Source organism: Pterocles gutturalis, unplaced genomic scaffold, assembly GCF_000699245.1.
Source record: "Pterocles gutturalis isolate BGI_N339 unplaced genomic scaffold, ASM69924v1 scaffold4032, whole genome shotgun sequence".
Lineage (NCBI taxonomy): Eukaryota > Metazoa > Chordata > Aves > Pterocliformes > Pteroclidae > Pterocles > Pterocles gutturalis.
Window position 1 is genome coordinate 26220 of NW_010112467.1, and position 21086 is coordinate 47305.

The 21086-nt window shown below is 39.0% G+C and overlaps 2 protein-coding genes across 2 annotated transcripts in view; one reads left to right on the forward strand and one right to left on the reverse strand.

Annotated features, from left to right (window-relative positions):
- JAG1 (jagged 1) overlaps positions 1-9276 on the forward strand; it is a 34807-nt gene extending 25531 nt beyond the window's left edge. Inside the window, 15 exon segments of the mRNA XM_010074041.1 lie at positions 258-431; positions 940-1090; positions 1628-1792; positions 2304-2417; positions 3001-3114; positions 3225-3338; positions 3463-3579; positions 4090-4117; positions 4229-4314; positions 5126-5239; positions 5477-5586; positions 5668-5904; positions 6222-6353; positions 6814-6964; positions 7703-9276. Coding sequence (XP_010072343.1) covers positions 258-431; positions 940-1090; positions 1628-1792; positions 2304-2417; positions 3001-3114; positions 3225-3338; positions 3463-3579; positions 4090-4117; positions 4229-4314; positions 5126-5239; positions 5477-5586; positions 5668-5904; positions 6222-6353; positions 6814-6964; positions 7703-8160 — 2265 coding nt within the window. The 3' untranslated portion in view covers positions 8161-9276.
- An 8421-nt stretch (positions 9277-17697) lies between these two features.
- Positions 17698-21086, reverse strand: part of SLX4IP (SLX4 interacting protein) — a gene marked incomplete at its 5' end in the record, with an annotated part of 17766 nt that continues 14377 nt past the window's right edge. The window contains 2 exons of the mRNA XM_010074042.1: positions 17698-18517; positions 19872-19981. Of these exons, the coding sequence (XP_010072344.1) occupies positions 17698-18517; positions 19872-19981 (930 nt within the window). The remainder of the gene's footprint in view (positions 18518-19871; positions 19982-21086) is intronic.

Below are 21086 nucleotides of genomic sequence, written 5' to 3' on the forward strand. Positions count from 1 at the left end.
CTACCTACTGTAAATGTAGATACTCCCCTTCAAAATGTGGATTACTGTATCTACTTGGAAACTAAGAACATAAGCCACTACTGGTGTGTTTCTCTGGTGGTTTTCCCACCCCCCAAATATTCTTGCCTGTTTTAATTTGAACTAGCTTCTTATGTTGGTATTGGACATAGTAAGAGGCTTTTTTTTTTTTTAATAACAATATACCAAGAGGAAGGAAAAAAAAAATCTCAACTTCAAACTTTCTTGTTCCTTTCCAGGACTTGGTTAATGGTTATCGGTGTATCTGTTCACCTGGCTATGCAGGAGATCACTGTGAGAAAGACATCAATGAATGTGCAAGTAACCCTTGCATGAATGGGGGTCATTGCCAGGATGAAATCAATGGATTCCAATGTCTGTGTCCTGCTGGTTTCTCAGGAAACCTCTGTCAGGTAAGAAGCATGGGTGAAAGGCAGGCCCTCCGCCAGCAGCGTTTCTACCAGCACTCAGGATCTGTACACTGAATGCCTTGTGTCCAGTGAACCATAGTATAAAGCTGTACTTGATATCGCTGTCAGTCTGCCAAGAAAGTGCTTGATTAATATATATTGGGGGGGGGGGGGGAAGAAAGAAACAAACAACAAACCCTCATGCGCTGCTGAGTATTCTTTTTGTTAACCAGACTGCAAGTGTTTGCATGTCAGGTTTTGTTGCGCACTAGGTATTAACTTTCAGTGGCTGTTTAATATCAAGTGTGCTGTCTGCTGAAATAGTTGCAAGTCTAAACTCTGTGCATTATGAACAAGTCAGTGAGGCAGCAGATAAAAAGGTCAGATTCCACAATATCTGCCTGTCATAGTGAGGGACAGCTATGATAAAACAACTGTTTCACTCAGCCTCCCCACTCCCCCTTTTTTTTTCCTCCTTTTTATTTCCCTTTTCTCTCTGCACTGCTTACAGCTGGATATAGATTATTGTGAGCCAAATCCTTGCCAGAATGGTGCCCAGTGCTTCAACCTTGCTATGGACTATTTCTGTAACTGCCCTGAAGATTATGAAGGGAAGAACTGCTCCCACCTGAAAGATCACTGCCGCACAACTCCTTGCGAAGGTTTGTGTTCCCTTGCAGATGAACAGGAATGACTGGCAACAGTTTCTGCCCCTCCCTTGGCTGAAGCCATAATGCAGCTCCAATAATGTAGTCAGTGGAGTAGTCTTTGTATGAAGAAGCTGAATTTTGCCCTGTGCCTTAAGCCTCTATTTCTATGAGAAGATGAGTAATACTTGTAAGCATATGCTATTTGAAAAACAGTGCTATGTTAATGTGGACATAAAACACATGTAGCAAATAGCCTGCCCTGCTGAGATTATTCCAGGCCACGGATGTGGTCCAGCAATCTTCAGATAATATTCTGTGATTATTTTATACACAAATACTTGGTATAGTCCTTTTATTTTAAATCAGGAAGCATATTTGGCACTGTTACATTTATGGTTGAACACGATCTTAAAGGTCTTTTCCAACCTAAATGATTCTATGATTCATATGTCTTTTAAACGTCCATCACTGGAAATTAAAATGTTGCTCTTAGCTTGAGAAATCAGATAGAACAGGCAATCCTCATGCAGGTCTCTTCTTTTTCTACAGTAATTGACAGCTGTACTGTGGCAGTAGCTTCTAACAGCACACCAGAAGGGGTTCGTTATATTTCTTCAAATGTCTGTGGTCCTCACGGAAAATGCAAGAGCCAAGCAGGTGGAAAATTCACCTGTGAATGCAACAAAGGATTCACTGGCACCTACTGTCATGAGAGTAAGAGCTAAAAAGATAACATGTTTTACTGTCCCCTACTCTTTTTGGAAAAAGATTCCATCCTTTCCTTCCAGACTGCTTTAAGGTTTCTTTCTTGTAACGCAGTGAACCTTGGAACTACTTTAAGTTTTCATATCCTGCTTGGGCGAGGCAGATAGGAATTCGCTAGGCCTTGGGGAAAGTTCACAGTAATGAACCTTCTGGCCTTGAATTGTATGTTTTCAAAAACCTTATGTATACAAGGTCTGAGGTAGTTAATAGTGGGTTTTAACAAGGATCTTAAGGACTCATTACTTTTTTTTTTTAGTAGTAATTGTTGAGTGACAGGCTCATCACTTTGTGCACTGTTTTTCAGATAATTCTCATCTTGCTTATAATCCTTCCTTTCAAAAGGGGCTTAGAAATGGAAGTGGTACCAAATAGTCTGCAATAAGAAGATGACTTCTAGTAGCTGTACATCTGTTTTGATTCTTTTTTCTTTTCCTCTCCCCTCTCCTCCAAACTGTTGCAGATATTAACGACTGCGAGAGCAACCCCTGTAAAAATGGTGGCACATGTATTGATGGCATCAACTCCTACAAATGTATTTGTAGTGATGGATGGGAAGGAATATATTGTGAAACAAGTAAGTTAAAACCATTCTTCAGCATACAGAAAGATCTCTTGGAAAAACATTGGGAAGGAATGGCTGGTACCATCTTTAAGACAGTAGTGACCAATACCAATTCAACATAAACTCTGCTTCAAAGGCCACAGAGGACAAGGCATCATCCTTTTTCAACTGAGTCCTGGGCTTTTGAATCTGAACTAAACCAAAGTTACAAAGCTGGACAGGGAGTAAAACCCGGCTTTCCTACTGTTCAATTTTCTGCTTAATCTGCATATCACACTTGGATTTTGTCAGTCTTGGGAAGAGGAGTGAGCACTTGGCTCCTGTCCTCTGACTGATAGGATAGTTTATGTAATAAGCCTTTTCACTTCTTGTTTACTGAAACAAGATGACAAACAAAATGAAAACAAACTGGAGGAATGTGGCAGAATATTCTTCATCTCTGTGACAGCACTTAAAGCTTTAAAATACTGACTAAAGCATTTAATCCATGATTGGAGCACAGGACAGAATTAGGAATGGGACACGCACCTTTCAAGCATTAAGTTGTTTGTCAGTTCTGTAAACAGTGCTTAGCTTGTTTTCTCTCCTTATCTAGATATTAATGACTGCAGTAAAAACCCTTGCCACAATGGAGGAACTTGCCGCGACTTGGTCAACGACTACTTCTGTGAATGTAAAAATGGGTGGAAAGGAAAAACTTGCCACTCCCGTAAGTTCAGCATTTCCAAAACATAGCAGGCGTCCTCTGTTAGGCTGCTTAAACTTGTTGCATTGCATTAAGAAAGCACTGTTATTAAGGATAGTTTGGGTTCTTTGCAGGTGAAAGCCAGTGCGATGAGGCAACATGCAACAACGGAGGAACGTGCTATGACGAGGGGGACACTTTCAAGTGCATGTGTCCTGCAGGATGGGAAGGAGCCACTTGTAATATCGGTAAGTACTCTGTGTAATCACCAGGAAGCAGATGCAGCGCTAAATCTGTGACCTCAGTTTTTCCTCTTGGCTCAGTTTTGATGGCTTTCTAACAACTTAGTGGCAAATCTTGTTTCTGTTACAGCAAGAAACAGCAGCTGCCTGCCAAACCCCTGTCATAACGGTGGTACCTGTGTAGTCAGTGGGGATTCTTTCACTTGTGTCTGCAAGGAGGGCTGGGAAGGACCCACATGTACTCAGAGTAAGTTGTATCTGCTTGAACTTTTTCCAGAGTGTTGCATGATGAGACCATTAGCTCATCCTGTCGCCCTTGGAGTGAAGATTAAAACCAGAAGGGAAAGCTTGTTTGATGTAGGCTTTAGCATCACCTGAATCTTTGTTTTTAATGACTTTGTGTGATAGAGCCTTGACCTGGGCATGAGAAAGTTGCAAATGAGCTAAGTGAAGACAGATGTTGTCTTGTTTTCTCTCGCATTCTTTTTCTACCAGCAGCTCTGTCTGCTTCCACTTCCCACCCGCCCCCCATTAGATTCTTTACAAGGATTTCTTCCTGTGTACATGTGTTACACAATATAGTTAACAAACTTTGTGGTAGAAGCCTGGAATCAATTTAGTAGAGAATTTCAGCATATTTTTGTTAAAGTTGAGCTAAGTGTAACTTGGGCATTAGGGGAAGTTTTATCATACTTTACTGACAGTAGTGTTGCATTAGCCAAAGTCTGCATATTTAATGTCTGTCTTTGCTTTGCAGACACAAATGACTGCAGTCCTCATCCTTGGTAAGTTTAATATGTTTATCCTTCATCCTTTGCTTTTATTGTGATTTTACAAGTCTAGATTCTTTTTATCTGTAGCAGATTTTTAATGTATGTAATGACTTTTCTTTATAGTTACAATAGTGGCACTTGTGTGGATGGAGACAACTGGTACCGCTGTGAATGTGCTCCGGGCTTTGCAGGTCCTGACTGCAGGATCAGTAAGTGTTTCCATGGCACTCCACCTTGATTTTTGTCATGCTTGACTCTTGTTGCGAGGCAATCATCTTAATTGAGTTAAGTGGTTGATCAGATTAATGATAGATATCCTGTGTCTTCTGAACCCGTACCCAGATCTGTAGCAGATGTGGAGAGGGCAGGAATTGCGCTGCAAATGAAAGAAATCTTAGAAGTCCATTCAGGTGGAGCTGAAACCTCTTGGTTCAGCTGAGCGGGCAAAATGCCCTTCAGGGTAGTCTTCCCAGTTAGAATGTATTTGTGTTGCATAGGTTTCTACTTGAGATAAAAGCGTGCCAGCCAAAAATCTTGTCAATTAATAATCCACCTACAAGCCCTGAGGTGATGTATGCACTTTCCTATAATTTAATAATAATTACAGGTAGGAGGACACTGACACTTTTTTTAATAACAGCCATGGAAACAGAAGTGGCATAGTAGCAATACAACTGGAAAGAGGTTTAACATTGTCGTCAGTTGGAGAATCTAGTACAGCGACAAAACTGGAGTATGTCAAAGGAGAGGAAGTGTGTTTGTGCGAAAAGGAGCATGAGTTTGCCCTTGAAAAGCACAAGTAGCCATAGGGGTCAGGTTTTGATCTTTGTTAGTGCCACACACCAGAAACCTCAAAGAACTTACTCTGAGATTATACCGGTGCTGCTAATAAGAATCTGTCTCTGAGTAGACACTAGAAAATGAACATAAAGCTTCAGTAGGCAACTCTCTCATATGTTTTTGCTGACAAAATAAAAGGATACTATAACTTCTTTTAATTTCCTCTCCTTCCCATCATAGATATTAACGAATGCCAGTCTTCACCCTGTGCCTTTGGAGCTACGTGTGTAGATGAAATTAATGGGTACCGTTGTATTTGCCCACCAGGTCGCAGTGGTCCAGGATGCCAAGAAGGTATTCCAGATGTCATAGATAGTCATAATACCTGTAGCAAGATCTGTACTATAGCATGTTAATAGGTTTGTGGTTTTATGGGGGGCTTGGGAGGTGTTATTTGTTCTTGTTTTAAAGCAAGGATCTTTTTGTATTGAAGAACCAAATTTATCACTAAGTTTAGATTAACTTGGGGTTTCTCTGCTTTTTTTTTTTTTTCCTATTTTAAGTGTATAATTCTGTTCAATCTCTCTGCAGTTACAGGAAGGCCTTGCATTACCAGTGTTCGAGTAATGCCAGATGGGGCTAAATGGGATGACGACTGTAATACCTGTCAGTGTTTGAATGGAAAAGTCACCTGTTCTAAGGTACAGCGGTGCTATGGTTTGGGTTATACTGTCTCCTGTCCTGTAACCAGTGGTCACTTATTGGTATTTATTCTCCTCTAGGTTTGGTGTGGTCCTCGACCTTGTGTCATCCATGCCAAAGGTCATAATGTATGCCCCGCTGGACACGCCTGTGTTCCTGTTAAAGATGACCACTGTTTCACTCACCCTTGTGCTGCCGTGGGTGAATGTTGGCCTTCGAATCAACAGCCTGTGAAGACCAACTGCAATTCTGATTCTTACTACCAAGATAACTGTGCCAACATCACCTTCACCTTTAATAAAGAAATGATGGCACCAGTAAGTAGCAGAACATCACTCGCTATCCTTGTGGCACAAGTGTGCTTGCTTCCCAGAGCATGAAACAACTCTTTTGACCGATAAAAGTACAGTAAAAGCCAATGCTCCCATCATTATCAAAAAGTATAGAAGGATTAAAACAGACTTCTACCCTAAATGCTTTTGTGTCTGGAGAACAAAAGCTGATTTGGAGGAAATTCTACCTCCTCTTCCCTTGAGAACTCTTACTTCAGGGCAAAAAAAATAAAATTCCTGTATCTGTGTTTGTGTGCATATATATTTAAAATAACCCAACACCTTTTTTTTGTATCCTCCAGGGACTTACCACAGAGCACATTTGCAGTGAATTGAGGAATCTGAATATTCTGAAGAATGTTTCTGTTGAATATTCCATCTATATTACCTGTGAGCCTTCACACTTGGCAAATAATGAAATACATGTTGCTATTGTAAGTATTCCTGGAATATTTTTACATGTCTTAGTAGTTAATTGTTTGGATATGTGTGCAACATGTGGAGTTCATTAAAATCATAATTCCTGACTTTGTCAGCACTTCTCGTGGTTTAGTTTCCATCCCCATTCCTCTAAGAACAGAGAAGAGATCCTGGTTACATGTGCATACCTGAAAGCTACCATCTGGGGGCAACTGTAATAGGGATAGCAAAACATTTTTCTGTTATACTCTTTTCAGCACTGCTTTCTGGGGTTTTTAAGGTTGTCTTTTTAGAGATAGGGACAAAAATTCTGCATTATTCCTGTCCATAGCTGGGCTTTTTGTTTGTTTCTGTTTTGGTGTTTTTAGTATTAAAAGTACTGAGAGCTTTAACTGATTGCAAAAGCTTATAAATAGCACATTACCCCTGCATCCGATCTGGCATTTGGTATTAATAGTATGACTTCTTCCATAGTCTGCAGAAGATATAGGGGAAGATGAAAACCCAATCAAAGACATCACAGATAAGATTATTGACCTTGTCAGTAAGCGTGATGGTAACAACACACTCATTGCTGCAGTCGCGGAAGTCAGAGTACAACGGCGACCCGTTAAAAACAAAACAGGTGAGCTTTTTCTTGTCTCCATAAACTCATACATGTGCTATGACTAGAATAGCCTATCAAAGCAGGTGATGCTTTTCTCACTTTTGAGACTTGTAGCAAGTCTGAGAACCTCTGCCACTTGGTCCTGTTAACTAGGAACAACAAGGCTTTGCACCAGGATCTTAGTACTTTAAAAAAAAAAAAAAAATAAATGCTTTAAAACAGTGGCCTAGCCTTCTAAAAAGGCTGCTACCCTTCTGGGGACTCTTCATGGAAAAATAAGGAAGAAGAAAGCAGCTGGCTGTCTGTGAAAGCTTCCATGTATTTACTTGACCATGCCCCTGTCCTGATGTGATGAATTAAATATTGTCAGAAGCGTCCACTATCAGCTTTCCACATAGTGCCAGGCGTGCGCTGGAATCTTACTGACAGCCCCCAGGGAAGAGAGAACCGACTGTAGTGGGTGTGGAGCCAACTGTCCTCAGGGCAGGAGCTGTTCCCTCTGAGCTGGGAGCCGTGGCAGGGCCCTGTAATGAAGCCTGAGTTACTCTTGCCTGTGATGGCTGGCTCTGTGCATATGAGTCCTAAATCCTAAACTCACTTTGAACACCCTTGTTCTACAAGAGCCAAGATTATCCTTGTGTTACCATCTGGACCCCAGTGGAAAAGAAGGCTGTAGAACTGAGATTTGTTTTCTTGGTAGAAAGTCCTGACAGGAGCCCTTTGCAGCAGGGTTAACTGGTCTCGTATCTCTTCCAGATTTCTTGGTGCCATTACTGAGCTCGGTCCTAACAGTAGCCTGGATCTGCTGCCTGATAACGTTTTTTTATTGGTGCATACAAAAGCGTAGAAAGCAGAGCAGCCATACTCACACGGCATCTGATGACAACACTACCAACAACGTAAGGGAGCAGCTGAATCAGATTAAAAACCCCATTGAGAAACATGGAGCAAATACTGTCCCGATTAAAGAGTACGAAAACAAAAACTCCAAAATTGCCAAAATAAGGACACACAATTCAGAGGTGGAAGAAGACGACATGGACAAACACCAGCAGAAGGCTCGATTTGCCAAGCAGCCAGCATACACTTTGGTAGACAGAGATGAAAAGCCCCCCAACAGCACCCCTACAAAACACCCGAACTGGACAAATAAACAAGACAACAGAGACTTGGAAAGTGCACAAAGCCTAAACAGAATGGAGTACATTGTATAGCAGACAGTGGGGTGCTGCCATGCAGGGCCTTTAAATATCATTCTAAAGGCACTCAAGAGCTTGTAGTTCTTAAACTGTCGTGTAATATTTGAGTCTAAGGCTATTATTTACTTAGAATCCCTGTGTTAATTTAAGTTTTGACAAGCTGGCTTACACTGGCAATGATAGTTGCTGTGGTTGGCTGGAATACCAAGTGCTGCATTTCACATCTATGCAAAACTAGTCAAAAGTGCCCTCACGTCAATTCAGCTGTAGCTGATACATCATGGAAACGTTTCATAAGGTATTACATAGCCTTATTACTCTTCCTTAGTGTTAATTTTTTTTTTTTCTTCCACCAGATATCCCGATTTGTACAGTTTCTTTAGAATAACACATTTTATTTATATTTATTGAATTTGAGTTTTTTGTATATTGGTTTTATGGTGACGTACAACTAGTTCTGTATTTGAAAGTGCCTTCGCAGCTTGGAACCACAGCAACTATCAAAAATAAGTTTATTATTTATTTTTTTATTGTATTTTTGTTGGGGGGGGTGGGGGGAACTTGTCAGCAGTTGCTGGTAAATGAAGAATTTAAAGAGGAAAATGTGTCAAAAATAGAAGTTTGTATAGATATGTAAATAATTCTTTTTTTATTAATCACTGTGTATATTTGATTTATTAACTTAATAATCAAGAGCCTTAAAATATCATTCCTTTTTATTTATATGTATGTGTTTAGAGTTGAAGGTTTTTGATAGCATTGTAAGCTTGTGGCTTCTCTATTTTGAATTTATTTCCTTGTTCCATGTTGCCTATATGCCAAAACTAAGGTGTTCTAAAATAGTTTATTTTTAATAGGATGGGCTTTCATGCCTTGATGCTGGTTTTTGTACAATGTCAAACGTCTGAAACACCTTTCATAGTATCACTTTAAGACTATTTGTAAGTACTGACTGAGGCAGTTTAGATAATTAGACTAGAAAATTTTGCTGCTTTAGACTTGAAAAATGAGTGACAGGCAGATAATCTGCTAAGAAGCAGTTTAAGGGAACAAAACTGAGCTATTGCTTTATGTAGATGAAATGTGAGTGGTTGCATGTAATTAAAATATCAAATTAGTGTGTGAAGTTGGAAACACAGCAATCTTATTTTGTAAATTCTGATTATTTTTTTTTCTCACCATGAATATGTAATACTGAACCACTTGTAGATTTGACTTTTTTTGTAATCTACTGCATTTAGGGAGTATTCTAATAAGCTAGTTGTTGAATACTTGAACAGTAGAATGTCCAGTAAGATCACTGTCTAGGTTTGCCATAGATTACACTGCCCGCCTTAACAAGTGAGGAAATCAAAGTGCTATTACGACATTTAAGATCAAAAGGCTTATAAACATAGTCATCTCAGTGGTTAACCATTTGAGATCACGAAGATACCTTGTATTGTGATATTAGTGTTATATGAAAATGCATCTTTGATGTGTTGTTCCTGGCAATAAATCTTGAAAAGTAATATTTATTAAATTTTTTGTATGAAAACATCAAAAAGGCGTGGAGATTATTGAGCTTGGAGGCACTCCTGACTAGTTAGTTCTGCAAAACCTGGGGCAGGTGCTGGTTTATGTTTCCAAGACTTGCCCCTGCTTTCAGTGGCGGCAGTTTTTTGGTAGATGATTACATGTTTCCCTCGGGCTCTGAATCAAACTGTGAAGGGGTTTGAAAGCAGCATGGCCCTTGTTCTCAATGTCTTTTGGCTAATGTAGCTCCGTATACTTCGAAGAGGATGATGATGTGACTGGAATTGTGCAATGAGTTTACTTTGCATCAGCCAATGAGCTACCACCAGATAGTAACCAAGTGTAAGTAGCTAGGCAAGATACAAACTGCTGACCTGGATGGGAAACGATCCATAGATTAGACTGATTTCTAATGGGCAAAAAAGTGCTTTGTAAAGCGTAAAACTCTTAAAACATTCACCACAAGGGCTTTTAATGCTTAACTAATGCTGCCCTTCCCACCTCTGAGGGGCTGTGTGTGGAAGTAGGGATTAGCTGTCCAGTAGTCTACTCTTACTTTAGCACATTTTCCTGATGAAGCTGCAAACTTGTTTTAGTAAGGGGCTAGTACAAATCTGAAGGAACAACTAAACACTATGTAACAAAATCAAAAGAAAAATAAAATAGGGTCAGGCTGCTGGTTATACTTCAGCTGAAACCAGCCCAGGGCAAGGTTAGGCCCCTCCATCCATATTTTGTATGTGGTAAATGCAGACGCTTTATACAAAGATCGCTGTGGTATGAATACAATGAACACTTACTTACAAAAGCTGATAGCAAGACCTACTCTGTTCTGTACCTTCTTTACAGCTGTCTAAAAAAAATTGATAAAATCTACTCAGTGTTACTTTTTATTACAAACCCACTTTAGAAGGAGATTTTGAACTTCTTGCTACACTACCATGAAGGGGGCCTGCTCTTACTCTTCACAATCACATGCTACATAACTTAAGTACCAGAGAATCATCAGTTTACTGCCTGCTGAATGGGAAGTCAACAAGATTAGCTTAGTCTGACCACTTCAATAATTCCTCATCAAACAAATCCCATGAGTATTTATTTCCCTTTGTTCCTTGACTTCTACAATCTGCAATAAGGCAAACACATTGTGTCTAAAAAGCCACTTAAAGATAATAGAATCATCCACCTGCCTCAGAAGTACAATGTGAGGCTATTAACAGAATGCTTTTCCATACTTTTAATGTTGAATCAACCATCCTCCTGAAGTCTACGGTTGACATAGGTCTCAAATTGAGTGATGCAGAAACCAGCTACTGCTTCTAAATGATTGAAACATTTATACCTGAATTCATAGGAATAAATCTAAATTTAACTAATATTAAGAAAAAAAAAAGGCTTTTGCTAATCCTGGGAACATGTATTTGACAGGTTACTTTGAAATGTACTGAGGCAAATTCTAATTACAGACTAACATAGAGACAAAGGTGTTTAGAAGAGAAGACTCATTGGAGAGCAAAACCTGGGTTCCTCAAGCTTCAAAACTTCTCAAAGCCTTGAGCACAGTATTTGTTTATTTATTAATTTCCAGCCTTTCCTGTGCTACAAAGTACTGTACTGACCCCACAGAGGTTTTGCTACTGCAGTTTCTCCATAAACAACCTCTGCTTCACATATAACTCGTTTCATCACTACCTAACAGTGTTATAAAATTAGAGCCACACAAGTTGTATAGGGGGAGGGAAGAGAATCCTGTGAACTTGCTATAATGATACTTCTAACTTATATCCTCATATCTCAGTGGTAGCTTCAAAATTTACATGGGTGTATTTAAAGCAAAAATTCTTCCAAAGTCCAGAACCACCATCAAGCTGGGGGCTGCTATATGGCATGTTTTCTGTTGTCATGAAAATAAATAGAAACATGAAGTTTAAGGCTTTCCCATTAGAATACCAAGACACATTTATTTCTGTGGAAATTATACTTTGCCGGTTCACAGTTTACTACTCCAGGAAGATACATTCTGTTTAGTCAGGAGAAGTTTCCTGCTGCTAGTGTGTGTTTGTTCTTTGGATCCTTATTCATCTAAGAACTGAAAAATGTGTGCTTCCTGAGCTGCCATTTAAATGTAAAAACTCTAAAAAATATATAAACTACTCCCCTTAGCACCCTCAGCTTTGCTATACCTTCAGCTAATTGAAGCTGTTGAATCTGGGTTTGGTTCAGCTCAAGCTGAACACAGCCACATCAAAGCTGCTGCACCTACACATGGAAAGGGCCCATCTTACGTAAAGGTAACTAGCAAAAAGGCCCTGATCATGCATGTTACATCAGCCTTAACGCCAATATATTAATCTCACAGGGGAAAGAGCCTTGGGAACAGCTATTTCTGCATTGCTAATACAAGCAAGTGACAGCCAGCTAGCGCTTGTACAGCTGCAGCCTAGCAAGCGAGGAACGTAAACCAGCTTAGGACTTAAATGTGAGACAAGCATCTTCAAGCAATTTCACTGATGAAGTTATTTTCCCTTCCACAGAAACAGCACTTGTTCCTACACCAGCTGAGACACCTGCACAGCAGGAGTTAATATTATTAATCAGCTCTCTGCCAGACTAGAAAATGTACAAGGTTACACTCTCCGCCGCTTCTTGAAGATGGCAGAATTCAGCTTCTTATCTGCTAGCCCCCAGGCACAGCTGTCCCAGCTGTCGGGCTGAAGGCAGCCTTGCCTCCTCGGCTACCCAGGGCTCTATCCTTGCCATCTGTGGAGTCTCTCTGGAACAAATCACAAAGCAGAAGCTTAAAGTTTTCATTAGCATATGCAAAGATGAGAAGTTCTGACAAGGGAAGTACCAAATTCAGCCTTTTCCTTCCCAGGAGATGGAAGTGATTGCATAAAACTCCCCCCTCCCTTCTAAACAGAGCAAAAACATTAAGAATATTTAAGAATTGTCAGCTTCCTCTTTTTCAGTACTGACACCAGTGGCCATCATAATTACTGTTCACCAGTGCACACAGAGTTTGCTTTTAAAGGTTAGCTATTGGTCCCAAAAGAGGGGAAAAAACAGTAAAATAGCTGTGCAATGATTAATTCCAGTTTCTGGAAGTGGAGGAGGAAAGCAGTGAAGGTTCTGAATGGTCTGTTGGCCACCGGATGGAGGAAAAAAACTTAGCTAGCACTGGGGCAGCAGTGGAGCGATGTGGTATCAGACACGGCATCAGATAGGAGTTCCAGCCCAGATCTTGTAGTGAGCACCTTCTCTGTGATGTGCAAATTGTTTCAACAAGTTTCTCTACTGGGTGGAGAAATAAATCTCTATTATTTTCATTCTGGCACTATCAGATCATATTAATACTAAAAAGGGGCATGCCCATCTCTAGAATTGTAGCTCAAGACACTTTTCCTTTAAAGATCCAATGCATAAATCAAAAAGACAATTATTCTAGCAGCAAATAAAGCAGTTACAGAGGTAGATTACCAATTTCTACTACTGCAGTACTATGTCTCAGTTATACTAAAGGATCTAATTTTGACAGAATGGGAGCAAATCAGTGAAATTCTCATTCAAAGAAGGTAAAAAAGATGGGAGAACGGTGTTCAAAAATACTCAAAAGAGTTGAGGAAAGAATTTGCAGTACGAGTTCCTTAACCAGCCTGCTTTACCTTGAAGAAATTGCTTACCCTCAGTGCTGCCCAAACTCTCAAAAGCAGCTCAAAAGCATCCCTCCCAGGTTCAGCTGCAGAACGCTTTGATATCCCTTTGATGAAAGGCTCCATGTGCTGCTGTTCCCCCATCCCACATCTTCTCATTCACTAAGCTTTTTGGATGATAGTTACATGCTTATTACAGGAGAAAAAAAGCAGTAAGCAAAGAAGTGAGGAGTGCCTTTTATTAAAGCTAATTTCTGAGGCCAATCCACACCTGCCGCTGCTGGCTAGAAGATTCTTGCTACTATTAACTCTGTTTGCTCGAGCTTGCATTAGAGTATTTTAATAGAGTATGAAACGTTTTAGTAGATACTGATACAGGCAAGGAGATAATTACTCATAACATGCAATCTGGGATAGTCTAACTACATTTTAAATCTTTCTTATTCCAGCTGCAAACAAAAAAAATCTTTTCTCCATCTTTTTCCATAAAAAAAGATCCATTTTCCACCCAAAAGCCCAAGAGATGATGATATGAAAATGGCAATTACAACTCAGCCAACACGACCCACACACAGAGCTGCAAGAGGGAAGGAAGTTCACACTGACAAAATAAATGCCTCCAGATGGCTATTTAACACCTCACTGGGTCAAAACGTTCTGTAGCAAGGAAAGTTCTGGTTCTTAAAATTTTCCTTTTTTGTTAGAAACAGGTGCTCTTGAAATTATTAGGTGCAGAAATGCAGCTATGTGGTTGTAGTAACAGGCTAACATATGCTCTAGACCCTGTCATGCAGAAAAACAATCTGACAGATAATATCAGAAGGAGCACAAAGTTTCGTACTCAAAATAACTCTTGCAATAGTTAAAACCTTCCTAGCGAGCAACACCGGGCAAGGGAGATTTTACATCAGCCTGCTTCCTCTTTATAAATAAATATGTAAAAGGCTGGTCTAGCTCCTGATGTGTGTTTAAACACAAAAGTTCACTAAACAAATATTTTTTAGCTACTTTGATGTAAAGAATAATAGAAACGATAGTCTGCACACATTAGAAAGTGTTTGGCTAGGAAAGGACTGTTTCACTATCAGCAAACAGCATAGACCAAATTAACCAGATGATTCATTTAAAAAAAAAAAAAAATCCCAAGCTGACTGGTTTGGAATAGACAGTTATTTCTCTTTAAGACCAATACGTGTTTTTCAATGTAAGCTCTGGACTGTGGGCTTTAGCCACTCTCTGATCTACACATATTTCAGAGGAGTTCAAAGAAGCTCTCAAAATTAAAAATAAAACAAAATAAAACCCAACATTACAAACAAACACAAATTGAAAAAAAAAAAAAAAGAACCAAAGAAAGAGTTTCTGCGCTTCAATGGCAGCTTTGGAACAGAACAGAGTCTTAAATATTTATTGCTTTTAACCTAAAGGCACGCTAATGCTGCTCTGAAGCAAATTGCTAATCAAAAGCCAAGGCCAAGACTTGCAAACGGCCAATTTTACTCTAGCTCAGTTTCCAGCTTCTTTTCTTTTTTTTTTTTTTTCTTCCCTAAACCTGATCTAGGAAATCAGGTTTGTGGTTCAAGAGCAAGTCAGACCACACCTCTCCCAGTGATTTGGGTGCAGGTGGATTGCAGATAAAGAAAAACACAAAGACTAAGAAGACAACCTTGGGTTTAAAGTATAGAGAAAAGAGAGATGGATGGTAAAAATACAGCTTGGGTGTCACATCATCATGTAACACACTCAAGGTTTGCAAAAGGGAAACTTTTGTAACAGTCCTGCTGCACAGACAAAAGAAATAATAGTTTTGTGCAGCAACACCATCTAAAATCCAAAAGTGACTATGAATTCAAAGCTTTTTCCCTGAATAACCACATTTCTGAGAGGATCCAAGAGACAGCTCTTTAAGGCATTTAAGCTCTAAATACACAGCTAGAAAGTAGAGGGTCTTTCTGAAGAGCCTAGGAGCCTAACAAGTCAGTAATTACAGTAAGAACTTAGGAGAAAGCCCACATGTATTTCCTCTGAATCTCTAGGCTCTAACACCTTTAGTCAATCTAGCCCCACATTTCTTACGGTTACAAGATCACTGTTTTAAAGGGAGAATGTTCCCACGCTATGAGTGAGGTGATGAGAAGCAGCATTGTACGTAACGTAACAAAATATCCTAAAGGAAAAATCAAGTGTTCTTACCTACACAGACAATGATTTAATCTACCAAAGCCCCCATAACCATCTGACATGCATTGATATGCGTGCATGCAGGTACATTATTCAGTCCAAATTAAAACAAAACTGTAAATATAAGGTTGAACTATATCTAATAACAGTATGTGATGATACAAACTATATGTGGTTGCCCTCTGGTTTCTAATACTTGAGTTACATGGATCTGGAGAGGAAAAAAGCAAGAAGGCAAGCTTCAGAATCCAAAACCGATAGCGGTACTAGTTTGGGGTGTACTTGCTCAAGACAATCAACAATTTCCACAGATACAATCCGTGTGTTTGCCAGTTTGCAAAGGCAACCATAAGGTTTTTTTTCCCCAACTAGAATGAAATGAAAAGAAGTAACTGAAGGGACTTTGTAAACTCAGCACATGTCTGTTACTGCATTATCATCTAAACCACTCCTGTAGGTTATCTGTTACAACCAAGAACATAATGGAAAATTCATGAAGATACACAAAAAAGCAAAGTAGAAATAATGGAAAGTTAAAACTGCAGTCTAGAATACGCACTTGTACCTCTTTGTATCAGTTTATTCACTGTAAGCACTTAAAGAAGTCACCCAGAAATTGTATGCTAAAACTTTAATATAAACTATTAAATGTTTCTAGTTTAATTACTTTTATTTTTCTGATAAATACTTAATTACATGTCCCTATACCTCTTTTAAGTTCACCAAAAAGGTGCTTTTTACTCCCGTCCTGGCCCAGCATCTCAAGCCCATACAAAAGACAACAAAGTAAACATACCTCGGGCTATTCTTCCTCCAAACACCAGTTCATTTGCAGCCTTGGTTTTAGTTGTTAGACCTCTTTGCAGTGCCTGAGATCGGTAAGCATTAGCAACCTTGCTGCAAAGCACTGTGAGAAACATCACACAAACAACGCTGAAAGAAAAAAAGAGAAAATCTCTTCTAGCAGACCAGCAGAATCTTTTTGATTTATTGCAAAAGCACGAGCTGTTTATAGCAGAAAGATGCTGTTGACAGTGTCATGCGTCAACTGCCAAGCTGCTAACTCTCCTAAGGACCTGTATTACACTACCAACTCTAATGCTTATAGATGGAAGTTGTCTTATTAATCTAAATGAGGATATCCACAGTTGTTAAGTATATGTCAGTATGATTTTTCAAAACTGCTTCACATAAAATGTCTGTGGTTACACTGATTTTGAGAGAATTATAAAAGAAAATGGCTTATAATTTTATTTTAAACATTTTCAAAAGATAAGCATGAAATAAAAAGTTACATTTCCATAGCACATTAGCATACAAGTTACAAAAGCAGAATTAAAAAACACTGTGCAATTAAAAATTACCTCTATCTTAAAATAAGATGTAACTTGGGTATCACTAACACCTGAAAAACAGTCCTTGCACACAAACAAGGCCTGATTTTGAAACATGAATACATGACGATGCGTGTCCATGTTTATGTATGAACTTTTCCCCATAGCAATGTTTGCACATCCAGGTGATTGCATATAATAAAACCAATCTTAATTTTTCCAAAGACTGAATGCATTATCCCTTGTATCCATGGCTGAAGTTAGAAACACATGTTCATATCAAAACGGCACAAGCACAAACTCTAGTTATTTCAAAACCCTACTGAAAAGCTGGGCTTTAAATTATCAGTAACATTAAATCCTGGTTAAAGATTTATTTGACAAAGCCTCAACTTGCCTTACTGTTGTAGAGATCATATGAATAAACCATCAACTTCCTAACACAGAAAGAGAAAAGATTATTTTTACTAAAATAAACTATGTGTTCAGAAACAAGCAAAACTGCAGGTGCTAAGAGAAATTGGTTTTACCTTTTGCTGTCATCAGCTGATGTGACATTTTAATATTACTAAAACATACATAGATCTAAAATTTTGCTTAGTAGATATTATAAGAGATTTTTCTTTCTATAAATACTATACTGTTTTGTACAATATTTGTCTAATTCCTAAAGACTTAACAGAATTATCTTTGTTACAGTTCCAAATGACTAAAATACTTAATTAATTAACTTCTCTTAAAAAGCTTGATCGAATTTTGACTTTGCATTTTTATTATTTTTCATTATTTTGAATTGCTTCCTACTTTTTGCATATGCTTTCCGAACACAAATTTGGCTGTCCACCCATACCATCAAGGTAATATTTCTAACTTTATGACTTCTTAAGCCTCTGCAGTTTTAACTTCCTGAGACCATTTTTAACTTCTTTTTTTCTTTTTTGGGTAAGCTGCTCTGAAGGCACAGGCTGCAGTTCTAAACAAGATGAAGGCATCACAGGCAATTCTTCAGTGCTTGTGCTTGGCTCGTTTTGGCTTGCCTGCACTATATTACTGTTCCTCACTGAAAGAGGCCAGGAGAGGTTTTTTCTCAAAGTTAGTGACTCTTCATCAGACTCAGTCTTTGAAACGTCGTGTTTAGAAAACAACCTAGAATTAAGTGGGGTCTTCTCCTCCAGGAAAGGACCTAAACAATCATCACCGCACTTAGTCATTTCTGTATTGCAAGCAATTAAAGGAGCGCCTTCAGAGGATACTTTTTTAAAATGTTCTAACTTTTCTTCTGAACCACAGCTCTTTTGTTGACCCTGTGTTTTGGTCACTTTCGGACTTTGTTTTGGATCAAGCAGTGCTGACTCAGAGCTACGAGGAGGGTTCTTGTTTAGAAGACTTGACTTCAACCACTCCACAGAGTGAGGATTTTGCTGGCTGCTAACATCAGTTGGCTGTCTCTGATTAACATAATTTTCCAGCTCTAGAACAGGAAGCTCCAAGTTGCTCTCAGCTTTATTTATGCAGTTCTTTAGCTGTCCTGTACTCCTACATTTCACTTCAGATTGAGGACCGAGAAAAGTTTGAAAGTCATTCTTTCTGTTCCCTGTCCGTGAGTCCGCTGAGCCAAGATACACTTTCTCAGAGTCCTTGCTGATTTGAGGTTTATTCATGCTCCTTTTCCCTGGTTTTGTCCTTTTCACACTGTAACAAAAAGGAATTTTGTTTTTAAATTAAAAAAGAATTTTCACTGCCTCAATCTGCCCTTCTTACAAACTCTGAAACACCACCAGGGCAACCCTCTTTCTGAATGTGGAAAAAACCCCTGTATATCATCTTGACAAGCAGTAATGTTTGTCTAGCGTGGATAATATCAAGTGTTATCCATCTGATTTTCCACTGCACTAGGGGAATCCTATTTATTAATGACTAAGCCATGAAGGAGTTCACATTCTATTCCAAGAGGCAGAACTGGATTCATTACAGATGTTAAAGGTCAACGCTGCATAAGTATATTGAATTCCTTCCCAAACTGGCTAGATAAAATAGTATTTCATAAGTGCCTAAATGATTTCAAACCATTCCCATATATTCACATGCATAATGTATATCCAAAGAATAGAGGGGGGCAGGCGGGAAGAAGCAGCGTGTGCGCCTCTGTGTGAGAGTTTCTAATCTCTATTTTAGAATGTTCCTCTGGAATTTTTCCCAGGACATTTCAAAGCATTACTACTTTAAAGTTAACCACTACTCGTCTAGTATCAAGCTCGTTCATCTGGGAAGGACTTAGGTAATGCAAGTAGATGATATTCTAAAAGGAATTATACAGGAAAATGGAATCAAAAGGGACACGATGGAGTGTTAGTACATAAACACTCCTCAGCAGCGCATTACCTACAGATCTAGACTACACATAGGCTGTAAAATGAACTTTATGCACAAGTACTGAAGCTGCCTATGTAAGATTTTGAGTCTAAAGATATTGCTAGAGATAGTCCCATGCTGAGACTGCTTTCTGCTGCTCTGCTGATGCCCAGGCAGTTCCCAGGTCAGCATATCCAAATCTTCAGAAAGAGGGCTCTTCCAAAATAGCTCCACATCTAATCTCATTTCTAAAAACAACACAGATGGGACAACATGGGTACTAACCCTCCCCCTCTGCTACACCAGGGACACTCTTTAATTGTGACCAAAGATCCAGACTAAACCGTGGTATACTGCAGACTCTCAAAATGAACAAAAAATATATTTGTAATGTTTTTTTCACTAGATTCAAACATCATATTTCTTTTGGCTCAGTCTTGTGCAAGGAAAAAACACCCTGTTTTGACTCTGCTTAGTGCTATGAGATATCTATGTGGGTTGCAATAGCTTTTCTCACTGTACAAAACAACAGTCATTTTATGTGCTTATCCACACTAGAGTACTAGTCTCTTAGTAATTTAACCTTTTGTAAAGGAGCTTATATTATTTGCAATTTTATTACATAGACTAGATTCTATTTATGCAAATTTTACCAGATTATAAGTTTAACACCTTAGAAAAAATAGTGACATACATTTCTTTCAAGATGTCTTGTTTTATCTGTTCATCCAGACTAATCTTAAGCTTCTTGTTCTCAGCAGATTCAGTAAAATATTCAGACGTCCCACTGGAAAGTTCTTCTTCCTGCTTCAAAAGAAAATACAGGTTTAAAACATGACACATCAAGCTATGATTATTTCAACATAAAACTCCATTTCTAATACTAAGACTTACAGATGTTCTTTATTATTTTGATCTGAGCAGCCTAAGAGAAAGAGAATTATTTTTAATCTTTAATATTTGGGAGTCTAGTCAGTTCCCTTTCAGACTCCCAATGAATATATTTCATATGCTAAAGCATACTGCAAACAAACAAGACTGTAACGTAAAGGATGTAGCTTTCCAAACCGTCTGAGGAAACTGTTGGCAAATATTTGACATCTTTGTGGCTCAAACTGTGACAAATGCCAGGAATCTCTCTTGTAGACAGGAGCATGTTTGTCAGTTGTTTTTTTTCTGAAGAGACTGACTGGCGCAGCGGTCTACACACTTATTCTCAAAAGAATTCCCATAATTTTCTGTACTTACAAAAAAAAAAAATAGAGTGCTATTTGCTCATTTAAGAAGGCAAGGGTTAAAACTTTTAATACTAACATTCAAACACTTGCAGCTTGTAGTGGTTGGCTACTACAGGACAACAAGGGAATTCTTTCTGGTCTCAGCTAACAGCAGCACCATGGTTTTATATAATATGAGACTGGGGCGAGAGGAAAGGACGGAAAATGCTCTTTTTCTTCAAGCTGTGACCATTTCCTTTCACAATGAAACGACCTCAATGAGAGAAGGGCCATTTGCTGACTTCACTAACTACTACATACTTCAAGAAAGTATTATCTCTGAGGAGGAGAGAAAACAATGGAGCAAAGTGAAAAAGAGAAGAGGCTTTGTGCATCTCCTTTTCTTTGAGAGCATTTTTCTTCATCAGCCTGCACGATGCAATTTCTGATTGGGGCTCATCAAATGTAGGGAGTGCTTATTTATACTGTTCTCTAGCTAGCTCCAGCTAGCACACTGGAGCCAGGCAGTACGAAAGAACTGAAGAAAGTAGAGAAGGACTGCAGAGGCCCAAGGCCAAAGCGTGTACCTGACCACTGCCTGGAACACCCCTCAGGAACCTGTCACTTACAGGGGATTAAGCCCTGCCCATTTTTATTTCTATTTTAATGGAGAGGGGGTAAAACCTCACCAC